This window comes from Artemia sp. Qi Xiang Cuo, chromosome 16 (assembly GCF_049724085.1).
Source record: "Artemia sp. Qi Xiang Cuo chromosome 16, ASM4972408v1, whole genome shotgun sequence".
NCBI classification, from domain to species: Eukaryota; Metazoa; Arthropoda; class Branchiopoda; order Anostraca; family Artemiidae; genus Artemia; species Artemia sp. Qi Xiang Cuo.
In genome coordinates, this window is record NC_142809.1 from 7,920,707 (window position 1) to 7,939,092 (window position 18,386).

Consider the following 18,386-nt stretch of genomic DNA (forward strand, 5'->3'; position numbering starts at 1 on the left):
TCTTAAAATTTGCCCCTTTTCACGTTTTTTTAAGTAGGACCCGTGTCTGTCTTTGTGTGTCTGAATATCTGTGTTTATATGTGTTTTGTCTTTCTTACTCTCTGTGTCTGAGCGAGTGTTTGCTTCTTTCTCTTTGAGTGTTTGTGTTTCTGACTTTGTGTGTTTATTAATCAGAAAAACTTTTTGCACTAAGTTTTTCAGAAAAAAGTAAAGAACTCCATTAAACTAAAAATTAGGCAAAACAGAATCAAATAATCTACCAAGCATACAACTACCACAAATCAGCATTAATAAATAAATTAAACCCAAAAACAAACAGAAATTAAAATAAGTCAAACTCAAAACGAGCAGAAATTAATCTGAGTAGGATTCTAAACCTTATGATTTCTAAGAGCCAGAATATAACTTGTTTTTCAATGTAAAAATTCAAACGAATTTATTGAAAATTTGTGTTCGTTCTATATTGACATAGTCTTTTTCAGAAAGAAAGAGTGAGCCTTTTCTGAAGTTAAACAACCATCCCTTCCATAAAAACCTTTAATACCCCCTGGGCATAACTTACAACCCTTGCCCCTAGTGTCTGGGGTTTGTTTCAACCCCAAAAGCCTTGTTATATGATATTTAGACTATTTTGAATAGAATAGCCATCTCAAAATTTCTATTAGACGCAGTTCGGGACAATATGACGTGTGTGTAGGGGGAAGAGGGTAGCTACCCTCTTATCACTTTGACTCTTAAGAAGGGCACTAGAGTGTCTGATTACCAATCAAATGAGCCCCCTTTGAAGTTTATATGACCACACTTTCTATAAAAAACCTATATGTCCCCAGGGCAAAACTGACAACCCTTAGCCTGAGGGCTGGGGGGATTTGTTATCCTCAAAGATATAATTTCCAGACCTTTCTGATAGGCTTAACAAAATGGCTATATCGAAATTTTAATTGGAACTGTTTGAAGAATTGATAGGCGTGGATGGAGACATTTGCCATCTGATCACTTTCGACTAATAAAAAAAGGCACTAGTACTCTCAATTTCCAATCAAAAGAGCTCTTTTTGAAGCTTCTACGACAAAAATTTCTATTAAAACATTAAATGCCCGAAGGGCATAACTTGCAACCCTTGTCTTGACGGTTATGGGGGGAGGGTTTTCATCCTCAAAGACATAATTTCCAGGCCTTTCAATTAAATCGAACAAAATGGCTATGTAAAAATTTTGATTAGATGTGCTTGGGGAAATGGTGAGCGTGAGAGGGGGGTTAGTTACCCTCCAATCACTTTCGACAATTAAAAAGGGCACCAGCCCTCGCAACTTCCAATTGAATGATCCCCTTTTGAAGTTTCTACGACAACGCTATCTATAAAATCTTTATATGCCCCCCGTGTATAACTTGCAAAATTTGCCCTCGGGGCTCTCGGTGGGTTTGTCATCCTCAAATACATAATTTCCAGAACTTTCAACTACGTTGAACAAAATCCCTATCTTAAAACTTTGATTGAATGTGTTTGGAGAAATAGTGGGCGTGAGAGGGGGGTTAGTTGCTCTCCATTCACTTTTGACTATTTAAAAGGGCACTAGCCCTTTCAATGTACAATCAAATGAGCCCTTTTTGCAGTCTCTACAATAAATCTTTCTATAAAAAAATATATGACCCCAGGGCGTAACTTACAACCCTTGCCCTGGGGGTTGTGGGGGGGGGGGGTTGTCATCCTCAAAGATCTAATTTTCAGAACTTTCAACTACGTTGAACAAAATGAATATCTCAAAATTTCGATTTGATGTGTTTAGGGAAATGGTGGGCGTGAGAGGGGGGTTAGTTGTTCTTCAATCGCCTTCGACTATTAAAAAGGGGTCTAGCTTTTTCAATTTCCAATTGAGTGAACCCTTTTTGAAGTTTCTACGAAAACTCCTTCTATAAAAACTTCATATTCCCCCAGGGAATAACTTACAACCCTTGCCCTGCGGGCTGTGGGGGGGGGGGGGGGCTGTCATCCTTAAAGACATGATTTCCAAAACTTTCAACTACGTTGAACAAAACGGCTATATAAAAATTTGATTGGATGTGTTTGGGGAAATGGTGGGCGTGAGAGGGGGGTTATTGGCTCTCCAGTCACTTTTGACTATTAAAAAGGGCTCTAGCCCTTTGAATTTCCAATCGAATGAGCCCTTTTTCACGTTTCTACGACAAAGCTTTCAATAAGAACATTAGATGACCCCAAAGCATAACTTATAACCCTTGCACCGAAGACTGTGGGGGGAGTGTCTTGCTCAAAGATATAATTTCTAAAACTTTCAACTGCGTTGAACAAAATGGCTATCTCAAAATTTTGATTGGATGTTTTTGGGGAAATGGTGGACGTGGAAGGGTGTTAGTTGCCTTCTAATCACTTCCGACCATTAAAAAGGGCACTAGCCTTTTAAATTTCTAATTGAATCAGCCCATTTTGAAGTTTCTACGACAACGCTTTCTATGAAAACCTTATATGCCCCCAGGGCATAACTTATAACCCTTGCCCTGAGGGCTGTGGGGGGTTGCCATCCTCAAAGACCTAGTTTACAGAAATTTCAACTACGTTGAACAAAATGGCTATCTCAAAATTTTGATTGGATGTGTTTGTTGAAAAGGTGGGTGTGAGAGGGGGGTTAGTTGCCTTCCAATCACTTTCGACTATTAAAAAGGGCACTAGCCCTTTGAATTTCCAATTGAATGAGCTCTTTTTGAAGTTATTACGACAACGCTTTCTATAAAAAATCTTATATACCCCCAGGGCATAACTTACAACCCTTTCCCTGAGAGTTTTGGGGGAGTGTCCTCCTCAAAAAAATAATTTCCATCCGGAAATCAACTACGCTGAACAAAATGGCTATCTCAAAATTTTGATTGGATGTGTTTGGGGAAATGGTTGGCGTAGAAGGGATTTTAGTTGCCTTCCAATCACTTTCGACTATGAAAAAGAGCATAAGCCACTCCAATTTCCAATCGAATGAGCCCTTTTTCAAGCTTCTATGACAAAGATTAGAGGCAACACTATAGCGTTGCCTATAGTAGTATAGTAAGTAAGGCCATACGGCTCCAATGTTTTATTATTTATTATTATTATTTTTTTTTTCCAGAGGCACTTCTTATGGAAGGGGTCGTCGTAAAAACTTCAAAAGGGGCTCATTCAATTGGAAATTGAGAGTTCTAGTGCCCTTTTTAATAGTCGAAAGTGATTGGAGGGCAACTACGCCCCCCCACGCCCATCATTCCCCCAAACACATCCAATCAAAATTTTGAGATAGCCATTTTGTTCAACGTGGTCGACTTCCAGATTAAAATATGTTTTTGAAGAGCACAATCCCCCACAACCCTCAGGGCAAGGGTTTTAAGTTATGCCCTGGGGGCAAATAAGGTTTTTTATAGAAGGCGCTGTCGTAGAAACTTCAAAACAGGCTCATTCGATTGGAAATTCAAAGGGCTGGTGTTCTTTATAATAGTCGAAAGTGATTGGAGGACAACAATCCCCCCCCCCACACCCATCATTCCCCCAAACACATCCAATCAAAATTTTGAGATAGCCATTTTGTTCAGCGTAGTTGATTTTCACGTAGAAAATATGTTTTTGAGGAGGAAACTCCCAGACAATCGTCAGGGTAAGGGTTTTAAGTTACGCCCTGGAGTACATAAGGTTTTTATAGAAGGTGTTGTCGTAGAAACTTCAGAAAAGGCTCATTTGATTGAAAATTCAAAGAGCTAGTGCCTTTTTTAATAGTCGAAAGGGATTGGAGGGCAACTAGCACCCTCCCCACGCCCATCATTCCCCCAAATAAATCCAAACAAAATTTTGAGATAGCCATTTTGTTCAACGTAGTTGATTTCCAAATACAAAATATGTTTTTGTGGAGGACACTCCTCCACAACCCTCAGGGCAAGGGTTTTAAGTTATGCCCTGGGGGCATATAAGGTTTTATGGAAGGCATTGTCGTAGAAACTTCAAAACAGGCTCATTCGATTGCAAATTCAAAGGGCTAGTGCCCTTTTTAGTAGTCGAAAGTGATTGGAGGGCAGCTAACCCCCCTCTCACACCCACCTTTCCCCCAAACACATCCAACAAAAATTTTGAGATAGCCATTTTATTAAACGTAGTTTTAAGTTCTAGAAATTAGGTCTTTGAGGATGACAACTCCCCCCCAGCCCTCAGGGCAAGGGTTGCAAGTTATGCCCTGGGAGCACATAAGGTTTTGTATAGACAAAGTTGTTGACGAAACTTCAGAAAGGGCTCATTCGATTGGAAATTTAAATGGCTAGTTCCCTTTTTAATAGTCGAAAGTGATTCTAAGGCAACTGACACCCCTTCCACGCCAACCATTCCCCAAACACATCCAATCAAAATTTTGATATAGCTTTTTTGTTCAGCGTGGTTGAAAGTTCTGGAAATTATATGTTTGAGCAGGACAATCCCCCCACAGTCCTCAGGGGCAAGGGTTATAAGGTATGCCCTGGGGGCATATATGGTTCTTATGGAAGGAATGCTCGTATAAACTTCAGAGAGCCTCATTTGATTGGAAATTGAAAGTTCTAGTTCACTTTTTAAGAGTCAAAAGAGATTGGAGGAGACCTATTCCCCCACCCCCCTCCCCGCCCTTTTTTCATCAAACCCATCAGATAAGAACTTTGAGATATCTTTTTTTAAATAGTTCAACGACTATATAACGAAAACTCAGGGGTCAACACAGCCCCCCCTTGTCCGAGGGCAGGTGTTGTAAGTTATGCCCTGGGGGAAAATATGGTTCTTATTGAAGGGATGCTCGCAAAATTCAGAGATGGCTGTTGAATAAAAAATTCAGAGATGGCGCTGAATAAAATGGCTAGCTAAAAAAATTTATTGGAGGTGTTAAGGGAAAAGATGGGCGTGAGAGGGGGTTTAGTGGCCCTCTAATTACTTTTGACAATTAAAAAGGGCACTAGCCCTTTGATCGCATGAGGCTCATGCGATTTCCAATCGCATGAACCCTTTTTCAAGCTTCTATGACAAAGATTAGAGGCAACGCTATAGCGTTGCCTATAATAAAGGCCATACAGCTCCAATGCTTTATTATTTATTATTATTTTTTTTTCCCCAGAGGCACTTCATATGGAAAGGGTCGTCGTAGAAACTTCAAAGGGGGCTCATTCGATTGGAAATTGAGAGTTCTAGTGCTCTTTTTAATAGTCGAAAGTGACTGGAGGGCAACTACCCCCCCCCCCCCCCGCCCATCATTCCCCCAAACACATCCAATCAAAATTATGAGATAGCCATTTTGTTCAACATAGTCTATTTCCAGATAAAAATATGTTTTTGAGCTAGAAATTAGGGCTTTGAAGATGACAACTCCCCCACAACCCTCAGGACAAGGGCTTTGAGTTCCTGGGGGCATATAAGGTTTTATAGAAGGCACTGTCGTATAAACTTCAAAACAGGCTCACTCGATTGGAAATTCAAATGCCTAGTGCTCTTTTTAATGTTCGAAAGTGATTGGAGGGCAACTAGCCGCCCCAGCCCATCATTCTCCCAAACACATCCAATCAAAAATTTGAGATAGCCACTTGGTTCAGCATAGTTAATTTCCAGATAGAAAATATGTTTTTGAGGAGGAAACTCCCCCACAACCCTCAGGGCAAGGGTTTTAAGTTATGCCCTGGGGGCATATAAGGTTTGTATAGAAGGTGTTGTCGTAGAAACTTCACAAAAAGCTCATTTGATTGGAAATTTTAAGGGCTAGTGCCCTTTTTAATAGTCAAAAGTGATTGAAGGGCAACTAGCCCCCCCCCCCCCATGCCCATCATTCTCCCAAACACATCCAATCAAAATGTTGAGATAGCCATTTTGTTCAGCGTAGTTGATTTCCAGAGAGAAAATATGTTTCTGAGGAGGACACTCCCTCACAACCCTAAAGGCAAGGGTTTTAAGTTATACCCTGGGGGCATATAAGGATTTTATAGAAGGTGTTGTCGTAGAAACTTCAAAAAAGGCTCATTCGACTGGAAATTCAAAGAGCTAGTGCCCTTGTTAGTAGTCGAAAGTGATTGGAGGGCAACTAACCCCCCTCTCACGCCTACCTTTCCCCCAAACACATCCAGTGAAAATTTTGAGATAGCAATTTTATTAAACTTAGTTTTAAGTTCTAGAAATTAGGTCTTTGACGATGATAACTCCCCCACAGCCCTCAGGGCAAGGGTTGTAAGTTATTCCCTGGAGAATATAAGGTTTTGTATAGACATCGTTGTCGAAGAAACTTCAGAAAGGGCTCACTCGATTGAAAATTTAAATGGCTAGTTCCCTTTTTAATAGTCGAAAGTGATTCTAAGGCAACTGACACCCCTTCCACGCCCACCATTCCCTAAACACATCCAATCAAAATTTTGATATAGCCAGTTTATTCAACGTAGTTGAAAATTTTGGAAATTGTGCGTTTGAGCAGGACAATCCCCCCCCCATCTTAAGGGGCAAGCGTTATAAGTTATGCCCTGGGTGCATATATGGTTCTTATGGAAGGAATGCTCGTAGAAAATTCAAAAAGGGCTCATTAGATTGGAAATTAAATGTTCTAGTTTACTTTTTAAGAGTCAAAAGAAATTTTAGGGAGCATAGCCCCCCTCCACTCCACGCCTTTTTTCCTCAAACCGATAGGAACTTTGAGATATTTTTTTAAATAGTTCAAAGACCATATAACGAAAACTCAGGGGTCAACACAGCCCTCCAGGGCCCGAGGGCAGGCGTTGTAAGTTATACATTGGAGGAATATGTGGTTCTTATTGAAGGGATGCTCGTAAAAAAATTCAGAGATGGCTCTTATGATTGAAAATTGAAAGTTCTAGTTCAGTTTTTTAGAGTCAAAAGAGATTAAAGGCAAACAAGCCCCCCCCCCCATCCCCCTTTTCCCCCAAATGCATCCAATAAAATTTTGACATAGTCATTAAGTTAAAAATTGCTCAAAATTCAGATAAAAAAAAACTCAGGTGTCGTCATAACCCCCCAAGGCTCGGGGGCAGGCGTTTTAAGTTTTGCCCTGGGGCACATTTTGTTCGTATGAAAGGGATGCTCGTATAAACTTCAGACAGGGCTGATTTGATTGGATATTGAAAGCTCGAGCTCACTTTTAATAGTCAAAAGAAATCCGAGCGCAGCTAGCACCCCCCCCCCCCAAACCTTCTTTTTCAAAACCCATCTGATGAAAATTTTGAGATATACATTTTGTTAAAATAGTTCAAAGGTCGGATAAGAAAAAATCCGGTGTCAATAGAACCCCCCAGGGTACAGGGGAAGGAGTTCTAAGTTATGCCATAAGAACATGAATGGTTCTTATGCTGAAAGGGATGCTCGTATATATTTCACAGAGGGCTCATTTGATTGGAAATCGAAAGTTCTAGTTCAATTTTTAAGAGTCAAGAGAGCTAAACTAGCCCCCCCCCACGCTCTTTTTCCACAAACCCTGCCGCTACAAGTTTTGAGATAGCCAGTGTTTTGGAAATTGTTAAAAAAAAATTAGATAACAAAAACGCCCCCAGAGCCCAGGGGATATGGGTTGAGAGTGTTGTCCTGGGGGCGTATATAGTTCTTATGAAAGGGATGCTCGTATAAACTTCAAAGGTGTAAATAGTGACGAAGACCACACTGCCTTTCCATCATAAACAATAAGCAGAACAACAGGAAATTTTTATACAAGACAGTGGAACACAACTTGTCCACTTCGCTTGGTGTACCAGTCCTGGCTGAACTTCCTTGGAGTAATGATATTAGGGCTGTTTTAAAATAGAGAGAAAAACTCTTTTCAGTTCTAATGATCGAATTTAATGTAAGTTTCTTTTATATCGTTTTTTATTCTCTTCATTTGCGTTGATGAGGATAGCCCTTGGATATAGGGTCGAAATAATCATTTAAAAATGCGTTCCACTGTCTTGTACAAAAATTTCCCTGTTGTTCTACTTATTGTTTATGACTTCAGAGGGGGCTCATTTGATTGGAAATTGAAAGTTCTAGTTCAACTTTTAAGAGTCAAAAGATATCCCAGTGCAACTAGCCCCCCACTCACAGCCTTTTTTCCCCAAGCCCATCCGATAAAATTTTTATAATAGCTATTTCATTAAAAATAGTTCAAAGGTCAGATAAGAAAAATTCCTGTGCCGACAGAACCCGCCAGGGGCCGGAGGCAGGTGTTATGAGTAATGCTCTAGGGGCATATATAGTTTTGATCGAAGGGATGGTCGTATAAACTTCGGAGAGGGCTCATTTGAATGGAAATTGAAAGTTCTTGTTCAGTTTTTAAGAGTCAAAAGAGGTCGGAGGGCAACTAGCCCCCCCCCCTCCTCCACGCCCTAAATGCATCAGATAAAAATTTTGAGATATACATTTTGTTAAATATAGTTCAAAGTTCTGAAAACAAAAGCTCCGGTGTCAACACAGCCCCCCAGGGCCCGTGGGTAGGCGTTATAAGTTATGCCCTGGGGGCTAATATGGTTATTATGGAAGAGATGCTCGTATAAACTTCCTAGAGGGCTCACTTGATTGGAAATTGAAAGTTGTAATACACTTTTTAAGAGTCAAAAGTTATTGGAGGGCAGCTAGCCTTCCCCCACACTCCATTTATCCTTTTCCCAGAGGCACTGCATATAGAAAGGGTCGTCGTATAAACTTCAAAGGCAGCTCATTAATAGTAACTTGTATTGCTATACGAAACTAGATGGTATAAAGCGACGAATCCCTCTATTTTATAGACCTATAAAGCGATCAAACACGTTATATTTGGAACCATGGACGAGATTGTGTAATGCAACCAGACGGGTTTCTGAGCCAACACCTATTTTTTCGACAATTGCCTTTAGTCAAGACTAGTTTGTTAAGAATGCGTCGCTGCTAATTAAAGAATAGGATGTTACACTCAGAATTGATTGATTGGCATATGGTTTTAAATCATTTACCAAAAAATAACTATATTTGCGAAAAAAATATAGCATTTGCGAATTGGACTGTATAAACGATCTTAATTGAATAATAGGGAAAAAACAGAGCTAGATAACATTTGCGAATTGGATTGTATGAAGGTGGTAAAAAAGGGTTAAACTGATTACCAGTTGTGGTAACTCCGAAGAGCTTGTTAACTCAGGCAATTTGTTATAAATTTGGAACAACATCAATCTATGAAAATGGTTAAAGATGATAAAATGATTTTTTGACTGACCTAGCTTTACTTCTTCGATGTGTTCTGTATAATACACAAGTGGCGTTTGAACAGTGTTGTAAATATTAAATATGGTCTAACGTTATAGTATACTAAAAAGTTGATACTAAGAGAGATGTAGATGGCAAGAAAAGGATTCTAATAAAGAAATTCAGAACAATCCATAGAAATCCTTACAAATCAATTAGTGAGGTGTATATGAGTATGAACCGTCAAGGATCATAAGCACCAACGACCCTAACCACCAGGGACCTCAACCCCCAAAGGTCCCCTATAAAAATGTCGTAACTTTTCCTATTAGAAAAATATTGTTTGTAGTAGCACTTTTTTTTAGTTGGCTAAATTTTTTTTGGACTTCGAAATTATTCAACTTTTTTTTCTTTTTTTTACATTTCTTAAAATGACATGAAATATGCTTATGGCTCTAACAACTGTACTCTATGCTTGCCCAGAAACACGACGCGGCTTTCCCACCCCCTCCCCCCATTTTTTTGAATTTTTTTGAATTTTTTTTTCTTTTTTTATTATTTTTTTTAACATATTTTTTTAACTTTTTTTTACATCTCTTAGAATGCCGTGAAATATACTTAAAACAAAAAAATCATATTTAATATTTTCCAAATTCAAAATGAGAATGATGTAGGAATGTTAGTCGTGACTATTACTATTAGAAACATAATACTTGTAGTAACACTTTTTTTTATTGGGCTAAATTTTTTTTTGGACTTCAATATTATTAAACTTTTTTTTTACGAATCTCAAAATGACATGAAATATGCTCATGGCTATAACAATTGTACCCTCTGCTTGCTCAGAGACACAATGTGGCTTTCCTACTGATACTCTATGTCCAGTTATCGACACTAACTAGTTTATTGGATATATTAAATCAGTATTTTCTACACAGTGGAACAATAAAAACAACTCATATTTCTAAGAAGTGAAGATGAAGCATTTTAAGAAAGTATAATCACATGATAGAGTTATTGTAGCATTCAATTCTGACAAGGATAAGTATTTAAACTATGAAATAAGTATAAGCGGTAGCACTATCGGAAACGTATGCGTGCATTGTCATGACAGTACGGAAGTAAATTTCTTTGGAGTACCAAAAAAATTCAACTCTTATGATGGTAGATATGCGAGATTGAGATCTCCGAAGATGATTGCACTCAAAGAGAATGCCAACATAAAAATAATAGTTGATAAAGAGGGCATCTTCTTGCTAGGGCTTGTGGCAACATTTTACCCAGTGTTAAACCATATCGTCAGCTTTCGGGTATTAGCATTCAAATGAAAGCAGAGACGAAAAGAAAGGCCTAATCTTCTACTAATATAATAAACCATATCTTGTCTACGTGCCGGAACTGTTACCTGTGTAAAAATAGTGTGATAATAGACAGTGAAATTGCCAGAAAAATAAAAAGGGGATGGGCAGAAAATATCACTAAGGAATATAAAGATGAACCGATGAAAAAAAAAGTACCAGCAAACGTTACTGCCATTGATCAAACAGTCAATGAACCAAATAATACCAAAGACAAAAGCATATTGACCCTGTTGATGACACACCTGTAAAAAATGTGTATAACTCAAAATGGAAAAATGATTATTCTACTGATTACGAACTAAGAGAAGACAATAGCTATAGTATCAAGAGAGAACATGGTGAACCATTTTATGGAACAGATTCAAAATGTCCAAATTTGATCATTGATAATGTATAATGTATAATAATAATAATGTATAATAATGTATCTACCATATATTTATATTGATATCATACATGTCATTATTTTATTAAAAATATGTTATCTATTACTTTGTTATATTCCCATTATTTCTAGGGTAAGCTAAGACAGACACTGAGAAAAGCAAACACCTGACCAAATACAAAAGCAAAAAGAGTGAGATACATATACAAATGCATGTATTCAGACATACAAGCCGACAAAGACAGGCACTGGGATAAGCAAACACATGCCCAAACACACACAGACAAAGAAAGTGAGAAACACATACAAAAATATGGATTCAGACATACAAACCGAGAAAGACATGCACTGGAATAAGCAAACACCCGCCCAAGCACACAAGCAAAAAGACTGAGAGAGATAAAAACACATGCAAATACATAGATTCAGACATACTGACCAGCAATGACAGGCATTGAGATAGGAAAACACCCGCCCAGACACATAAGCAAAGAGAGTGAGAGTGACAAAAACACATATAAATGTATAGATTCTGACATACAAACCGACAAAGACAGGCACTGTAAGAAGCAAACATCCATCCAGACGCATAGGCAAGGAGACTGGGAGAGATAAAATACATACAAATATATTGATTCAGACATACAAAACGACAGAGACAGGCACTGAGATAAGCAAACGCCCACCCAGATACAGGCCCAAAGAGATTGAGAGAGACAAAAACACATACAAATATATAGATTCAGACATAAAAACCAACAATGAAAGGCATTGAGATAGGCAAACATCCGCCCAGAAACATAAGCAAAGAGAACTGAGAGTGACAAAAACACATATAAATATATAGATTCTGACATACAAACCGACAAAAACAGGCACTGTAAGAAGTAAAAATCCGCCCAGTCGCATAGGCAAGGAGACTGGGAGAGATAAAAACACATGCAAATATATTGATTCAGACATACAAACCGACAGAGACAGGCACTAAGATAAGCAAACGCCCGCCCAGACACATAGGCAAAGAGAGTGAGAGCGACATAAAACACATGTAAAAGTATAGATTCAGATATACAAAGCAACAACCACAGGCATTGAGATCGGCAAACACCCACCCAGATATATAAGCAAAGGAAGCGAAAGAGAAGAAAACCCTTACCAATATATAGATTCTGACACATAAACCGACAAAAAAAGTCACAGATATAAGCAAAGACCAACCAAGACACATAGGCCCAGGGAGTGAGAGAGACAAAAACACTTAAAAATATATAGTTTCTGACATACAAAGCAACAATGACAGTCATTGAGATAGGCAAACACCCGCCCAGACACATAAGAAAAGAGAGTGAGAGTGACAAAAACACGTATAAATATATAGATTTTGAAGTATAAACTGACAAACACAGACGGTGTGAGAAGAAAACCTCCACCCAGAAAACTAGACAAGGAGACTGTGAGCGATAAAAACACATGTAAATATATTGATTCAGACATACAAACCAACAAAAACGGGCACTGAGATAAGCAAACTTCTGCCCAGACACATAGGCCCAGAGAGTGAGAGAGACAAAAACACATGTAAATATATAGATTCAGACATACAAAGCAACACAGACAGGCATTGAGATAGGCAAACACCCGCCCAGACACGTAGGCCCAGAGAGTGAGGGAGACAAAAACACATATAAATATACGGATTCATACATACACACAACTATATATTTGTATGCGTTTTGTCTCTCTTACTCTCTGGACCTGTGTATCTGGGAGGGTGTTTGCTTATCTCAGTGCCTGTCTTTGTTGGTTTGTATGTCAGAGTCCTTATATTTATATGTGTTTTTGTCTCTCTCACTTCCTCTGCTTATTTGCCTGGGCTGGTGTTTGCCTATCTCAATGCCTGTCATTGTTGGTTTGTATGTCAGAATCCGTATATTTATATGTGTTTTTGTCTCCCTCACATCCTCTGCTTATTTGTGTGGGTGGGTGTTAGCTTGTATCAATGCCTGTCATTGTTGGTTTGTATGTCTGAATCTATATATTTGCATGTGTTTTTATCTTATTCACTCTCTTTTCCTATGTGTCTGGGCGGATGTTTGCTTCTCCCAGTGCCTGTCTCTGTCGGTTTGTATGTCAGAATTTGTATATTTATGTGTTTTTTGACTCACTCACTCTCTTGGCTTATGTGTCTGGGCGGATGTTTGCCTCTCCCACTGCCAAAAGATTGTTACTTACTTACTTATATCTCTTTACCTATGTGTCTGGGTGGGTGTTTGCTTATCTCAATGCTTGTCATTGTCGGGTTGTAGTCTGAATCTAAGTATTGGTATGTGTGTTTTTTTGTCTCTCTTCCTCTCTTTGCATGTGTCTCTGGGCAGGTGTTTTCTTGACTCAGTGCCTCTCATTGTCGTTTTGTATGTCTGAATCTATATATTTGTATGCGTTTCTTTTGTCTCTCTCACTCCCTTTATTGTCTCTCTCACTCCCTCTGCTTATGTGTCCGGGTTGGTGTTTGCCTATCTCAATGCCTTTCATTGTTGCTTTGTAGGTCTGAATCTATATATTTGCATGTGTTTTTGTCTCTCTCACTCTCTGGGTCAATGTGTCTGGGTGGGTGTTTGCATATCTCAGTGCCTGTCTTTGTCGGTTTGTATGTCTGAATCAATATATTTATATATATTTTTCTCTCTCACTTCCTCTGCTTATGTGTCTGGGTGGGTGTTTGCCTATCTCTATGCCTGTCATAGATGGTTTGAATGTCAGATTCCATTTATTTATAAATGTTTTTGTCTCTCTCACATCCTTTCCTTATGTGTCTGGGCGGGTGTTTGCCTATTTCAATGCCTGTGATTGTTGCTTTGTATGTCTGAATCTATATATTTACATGTATTTTTGTCTTTCTCACTCTCTTCGCCAATGTGTCTGGGTAGGTATGTTCTTATCTCTGTTCCTGGCTTTCTTAGCTTGTGTGTCTGAATCCAAACATTTTTATGTGCTTTTATCTCTGAAACTCTCCATGCATATGTGTCTGGGGGGATGTTTGCTTCTCCCAGTGCCTGTCTTTGTCGGTTTGTACGTCAGAATCTATATATTTATAAGTGTTTTTGTCACTCTCACTCTGGTTGCTTATATGTCTGGGCGGGTGTTTGCCTATCTCAATGCCTGTCATTGTTGGAATCAATATATTTGCATGTGTTTTTATCTTTCCCAGTCTCCTTGCCTATGCGTCTGGGTGGATGTTTGCTTCTTACAGTGCCTGTCTTTGTCGGTTTGTATGTCAGAATCTATTTATTTATATGTGTTTTTGTCTTTCTTAATGTCTTTGCTTATGTTTCTGGGCGGGTGTTTACCTTTTTCAGTGGCTGTGCCTGCATTTTTGCGTGTGAGAATCTGTGTATTTGCATATGTTTTTGTCTCTCTCATTCCCTGGGCCTATGCGTCTTGGCGTGTGTTTCCTTATCACAGTGACTGTCTTTGTCAGTTTGTGTGTCAGAATCTATATATTTATATGTGTTTTGGTCTCTTTCACTTCCCCAGTGTCTGTCTTTGTCGGTTTGTATGTCAGAATCTATATATTTATATGTGTTTTTGTCACTCTCACTCTCTTTGCTTATGTGTCTGGGTGGGTGTTTGCCTATCTCAATGCCTGTCATTGCTGGTTTGTATGTCTGAATCTATATATTTGCATGTGTTTTTGTCCTCTCAGTCTTTTTGCTTGTGTGTTTGGGCGGGCGTTTGCTTATTCCAGTGCATGGGTTTCTCGGTTTGTATGTCTGAATCTATATGTTTGTATGTGTTTCTCACTCTCTTTGTCTGTGTGTGTTTGGGCAGGTGTTTTCTTATCCCAGTGCCTGTCTTTGTCGGTTTGTATGTCTGAATCTATGCATTTGTATGTGCCTCTCACTCTTTTTGCTTGTGTGTTTGATCAGGTGTTTGCTTCTCTCAGTGTCTGCCTTAGCTTACCCTAGAAATAATGGGAATATAATAAAGTAATAGATAACATATTTTTAATGAAATAATGACATATATGATGTTAATATAAATATAAGGTACTTACTTACTTACTTTACTTTCGGCGGGAACCAGACGATGAACTGTCCTGCCTGGCACCAAAGGATCTTGGGATGACTTCCGACGACCACTTGGACCTGTCGGCTGCAGCTTCTCCGGCGATCTTCAGCCAGTCTTTGTCCCATTTCCGACCATGTCTCCAGAATCCTCCCCACGGTTCCAGGTCCTCCTTGAATTTTTGCCACAGGTTCTTCATTTGTCTTCCTGGTTTATGTTTCCAGAAGGGGGCTGGTTCGCAGACAAGGACGTCTCGACATATCGTGCCTTCGGGGCGGCGCAATGTGTGGCCGAGGAGCTTCAGGCGACGTCTTTTAATGATAAGCGATAGCTCTTCTGATTGGCCACAGCGGATCCTTACTTCACTATTGGAAATCCTGTCCCATCTCTTAATGCGGAGGATGTAACGAAGGCAATGGTGGTCCAAAGTTCTCGCATCTTCAGTCTTGATCGGCCATGTCTCGCAAGCATACAGTAGTACTGCTCGAACAGTTGCACCATAGATTCTGACTTTTGTTTTGGTTGAGATCTCCCGTCTGGTCCATAATGCTTTTTTCCGACTAGTAAAGGCTCCCCAGGCTTTTGCTATGCGGGCAGATATATCCCTTTCAGCTCCGCCATCTGGTGTTATGATAGAACCAAGATACTTGAATTCCTCAACGCTTTCTATTGGCTCACCGTCGAGGGTAACTTGGCAAGAATCAGGTTGGTTGAGAGCCAATACTTTAGTCTTTGCGCCGCAGATGACCAGTCCGATGCGCTTTGAGACCTCATAGGTATCGTCAATCATGCCTTGTAAGCTGTCGGCGGTAGTTTCCAGCTCAGCAACGTCGTCTGAGAAGTCCAGATCTGTCAGGGGCTGGAGGAAACCAGCTATTTGTCTGAAGACTATTCCGCTGTGGTTTCTCATTGCATTATACATGATCCAGTCTATCGCGTAGTTGAATAATATAGGTGAAAGGGGGCATCCCTGCTTTACCCCCAACTCCACTGGAAACTTAGGGGTGTCATTGCCGGAAACACGGACGCAAGTCTCAGTGTCCTTATAGGCACTTCGGAGTATCTCAATGATCTCCTGTGGCGCCCCGTCTTCAGCCATAATTCTCCATAACTCCTCTCTGATGAGAGAGTCGAAGGCAGCTGCAAAGTCAATAAAGGCGATGAGAAGGGGTAGATGAAACCTGCTGTACTGCTGAAGGATGAGGCGAATCGTCAATATCTGTTCTGGACAGCCTCTGCCTGGTCTGAAGCCTGCTTGTTCAGGACGGGTTAACTTGTTACGTGCGTCTTTGAATCCATTCAAAAGAATGACGCAGAAGATCTTCATGGCATGGTCGATCAGGGAGATGCCTCTATAGTTTCCGCAAATGGCCTTATCTCCTTTTTTGTATAGCGGAACGAGGACTGATACTTTCCAGTCTTTTGGGAAGGTCTTTGTTGTCCACACCTGGACAAAAAGGTCGGTTAGGTGGCATAGTAGAGTTGGTGAGGACTTGAACATTTCAGAAGGGATCCCATCCTCTCCAGGAGTTTTATTGTTTTTCATGCACTTCAGCGCTTTTTGTACGTCCGCAATACTTGGCGGATCGAGGTTTACTGCGTAGGGCTCTCTAGCAGCACTCGAGAAGGTAGGTAGATCGCACGGGGGTTTGACAGGGTTCAGTAGCTCAGAAAAATGCTCTCGCCAGCATTCCATGCGTCCTTCTTCTGTTCGGATGAGTTCTCCGGACTTATCTTTCAGTGTGTCAACCGCTACAGGAGCTTTTCCAGTCGCTTCTTTCAGTAGTTTAAACATTTTCCTGCTGTTGTGACTCCTGGACGCTTGTTCCAACTCATTCGCCAGATCTGACCAGTACTGTTCTCTGTCCTGTTTCAGTGACTGTTTAACTGCTTTGCGGGCTACTTTTAAGGGTTCTTTTGCACCTCCCAGGAGGGGTCGCTTCTTCTCAACTAGTTCTATGGTGTGGTCAGAGATCCAGGCTCGCTGTTTTCGTTTTGTGTGGCCAAGCACCTCCTCAGCTACGTCCTGTGTCGCAATTTTTATCTGCGCCACTTCTTCATCGACGAGTGAGAGACGATTCAAGGTATCGAACCGGTTGCTTAGCTTTAACTCAAAGTCGGCTTTGATTTCCGGGCATCTTAGTTTCGAAACATCGAAGCGCTTTCCTGCCTTCTGTCGCTTCTGCCTGCTAAGGCGGTGACGGACTTTGCAAGTGAGGAGATAGTGGTCGGATCCATTTAAAGATCCTGTGTCTGCTCCTCTGTATACCCGGGCATCTGTGCAGGAGCTCCTCCATCTTCTGCTGACTAAGATATGGTCGATCTGGGCTGTTGTTACGCCGTCGTTCAAACGCCATGTAACAAGGTTGAGTCTCTTGTGCTCAAAGAGAGTGTTTGTGACGCATAGGTTGTTGTATCTGGCAAGCTGTAAGATCTGTCACCAACAGTATGGCGGCCAATAACTGCTGCTGTGTCGGGGTCTACCCTGCCAAGCCGGGCGTTCCAGCCTCCAGCTACAAAGAGCATGTCACGCCTTGGTGTCTTGTCGATGATTCTTTGTAGGTCATAATAAAAGGCATCTTTGACAACGTCACTACTGTCCCTTTTCGGAGCGTACACGGCGATTATGGTTATGTGGCTAATGTAGCCTCTCAGTCTGATCATGGCCATCCTTGGTGACACTGGCTCCCAAGAGGTGACGCATGATGCAGTAGGACCGTCTATTAGGAACCCAACTCCTTGCTTGCCAGAGCCATCATTGGGACCCGAGTTATAGAACTGGAATGACTCAGATTCGGAAACGGTCAACTTTTTGGACAGAACATCATTAAGTCTTGTTTCTGACAGACAACAAACGTTGATTTTATACTTCTGCAGCTCCCTTGCAAGGAGCAGTTGCGTTGATTCCAGCTTGCAGCTGCAAACATTCCACGCGCCAATATTCAGATGTTTTCTTGATCGGGCGGCTTGCATACTTGTCGGGCCAGGCACCACCCTGACCTGGTCCGCGTCGGCTACCGCGAACACCGTAATAGTAGTATCTCTCTGCATTTGATCTTGAATATCCATTGGTGTTTCATGGGAATTGACTTGACCAAAGGCTCCCCAGACCCTTGGCGCCCCGTTGCGTTAGCCATTCTATTTGTCGGGCTAGGCTACTAATAGAATGTTACACCACTCCACCGCTGTGAGGTGCAACTTAGGGCTCTCCTCCCGGCTCGCTAGGGACGGGGGCGTGAATCCTCGCTCCGAGGCCCCAACCATAGCTTGGGAGCACTCGTACTTATCAGGCCCTGATTCCCCCCTAGGAGGTCGGGAGGTTGGTAAATATAAGGTAGATACATTATTATACATTATTAATATAAATGATCAACTTTGGACATTTTGAATCTGTTCCATAAAATGGTTC

At 40.7% G+C, this 18,386-nt stretch overlaps 1 protein-coding gene across 1 annotated transcript; it reads right to left on the minus strand.

Annotated features, from left to right (window-relative positions):
* Positions 1 to 17,323: 17,323 nt before the first annotated feature.
* LOC148942526 (protein CFDP2-like) lies at positions 17,324 to 18,046 on the minus strand. Its single transcript, XM_089102296.1, has one exon. The coding sequence runs from the start codon at positions 18,044 to 18,046 to the stop codon at positions 17,324 to 17,326; it is 723 nt and encodes a 240-aa protein (XP_088958422.1).
* Between the last annotated feature and the right edge of the window lie 340 nt (positions 18,047 to 18,386).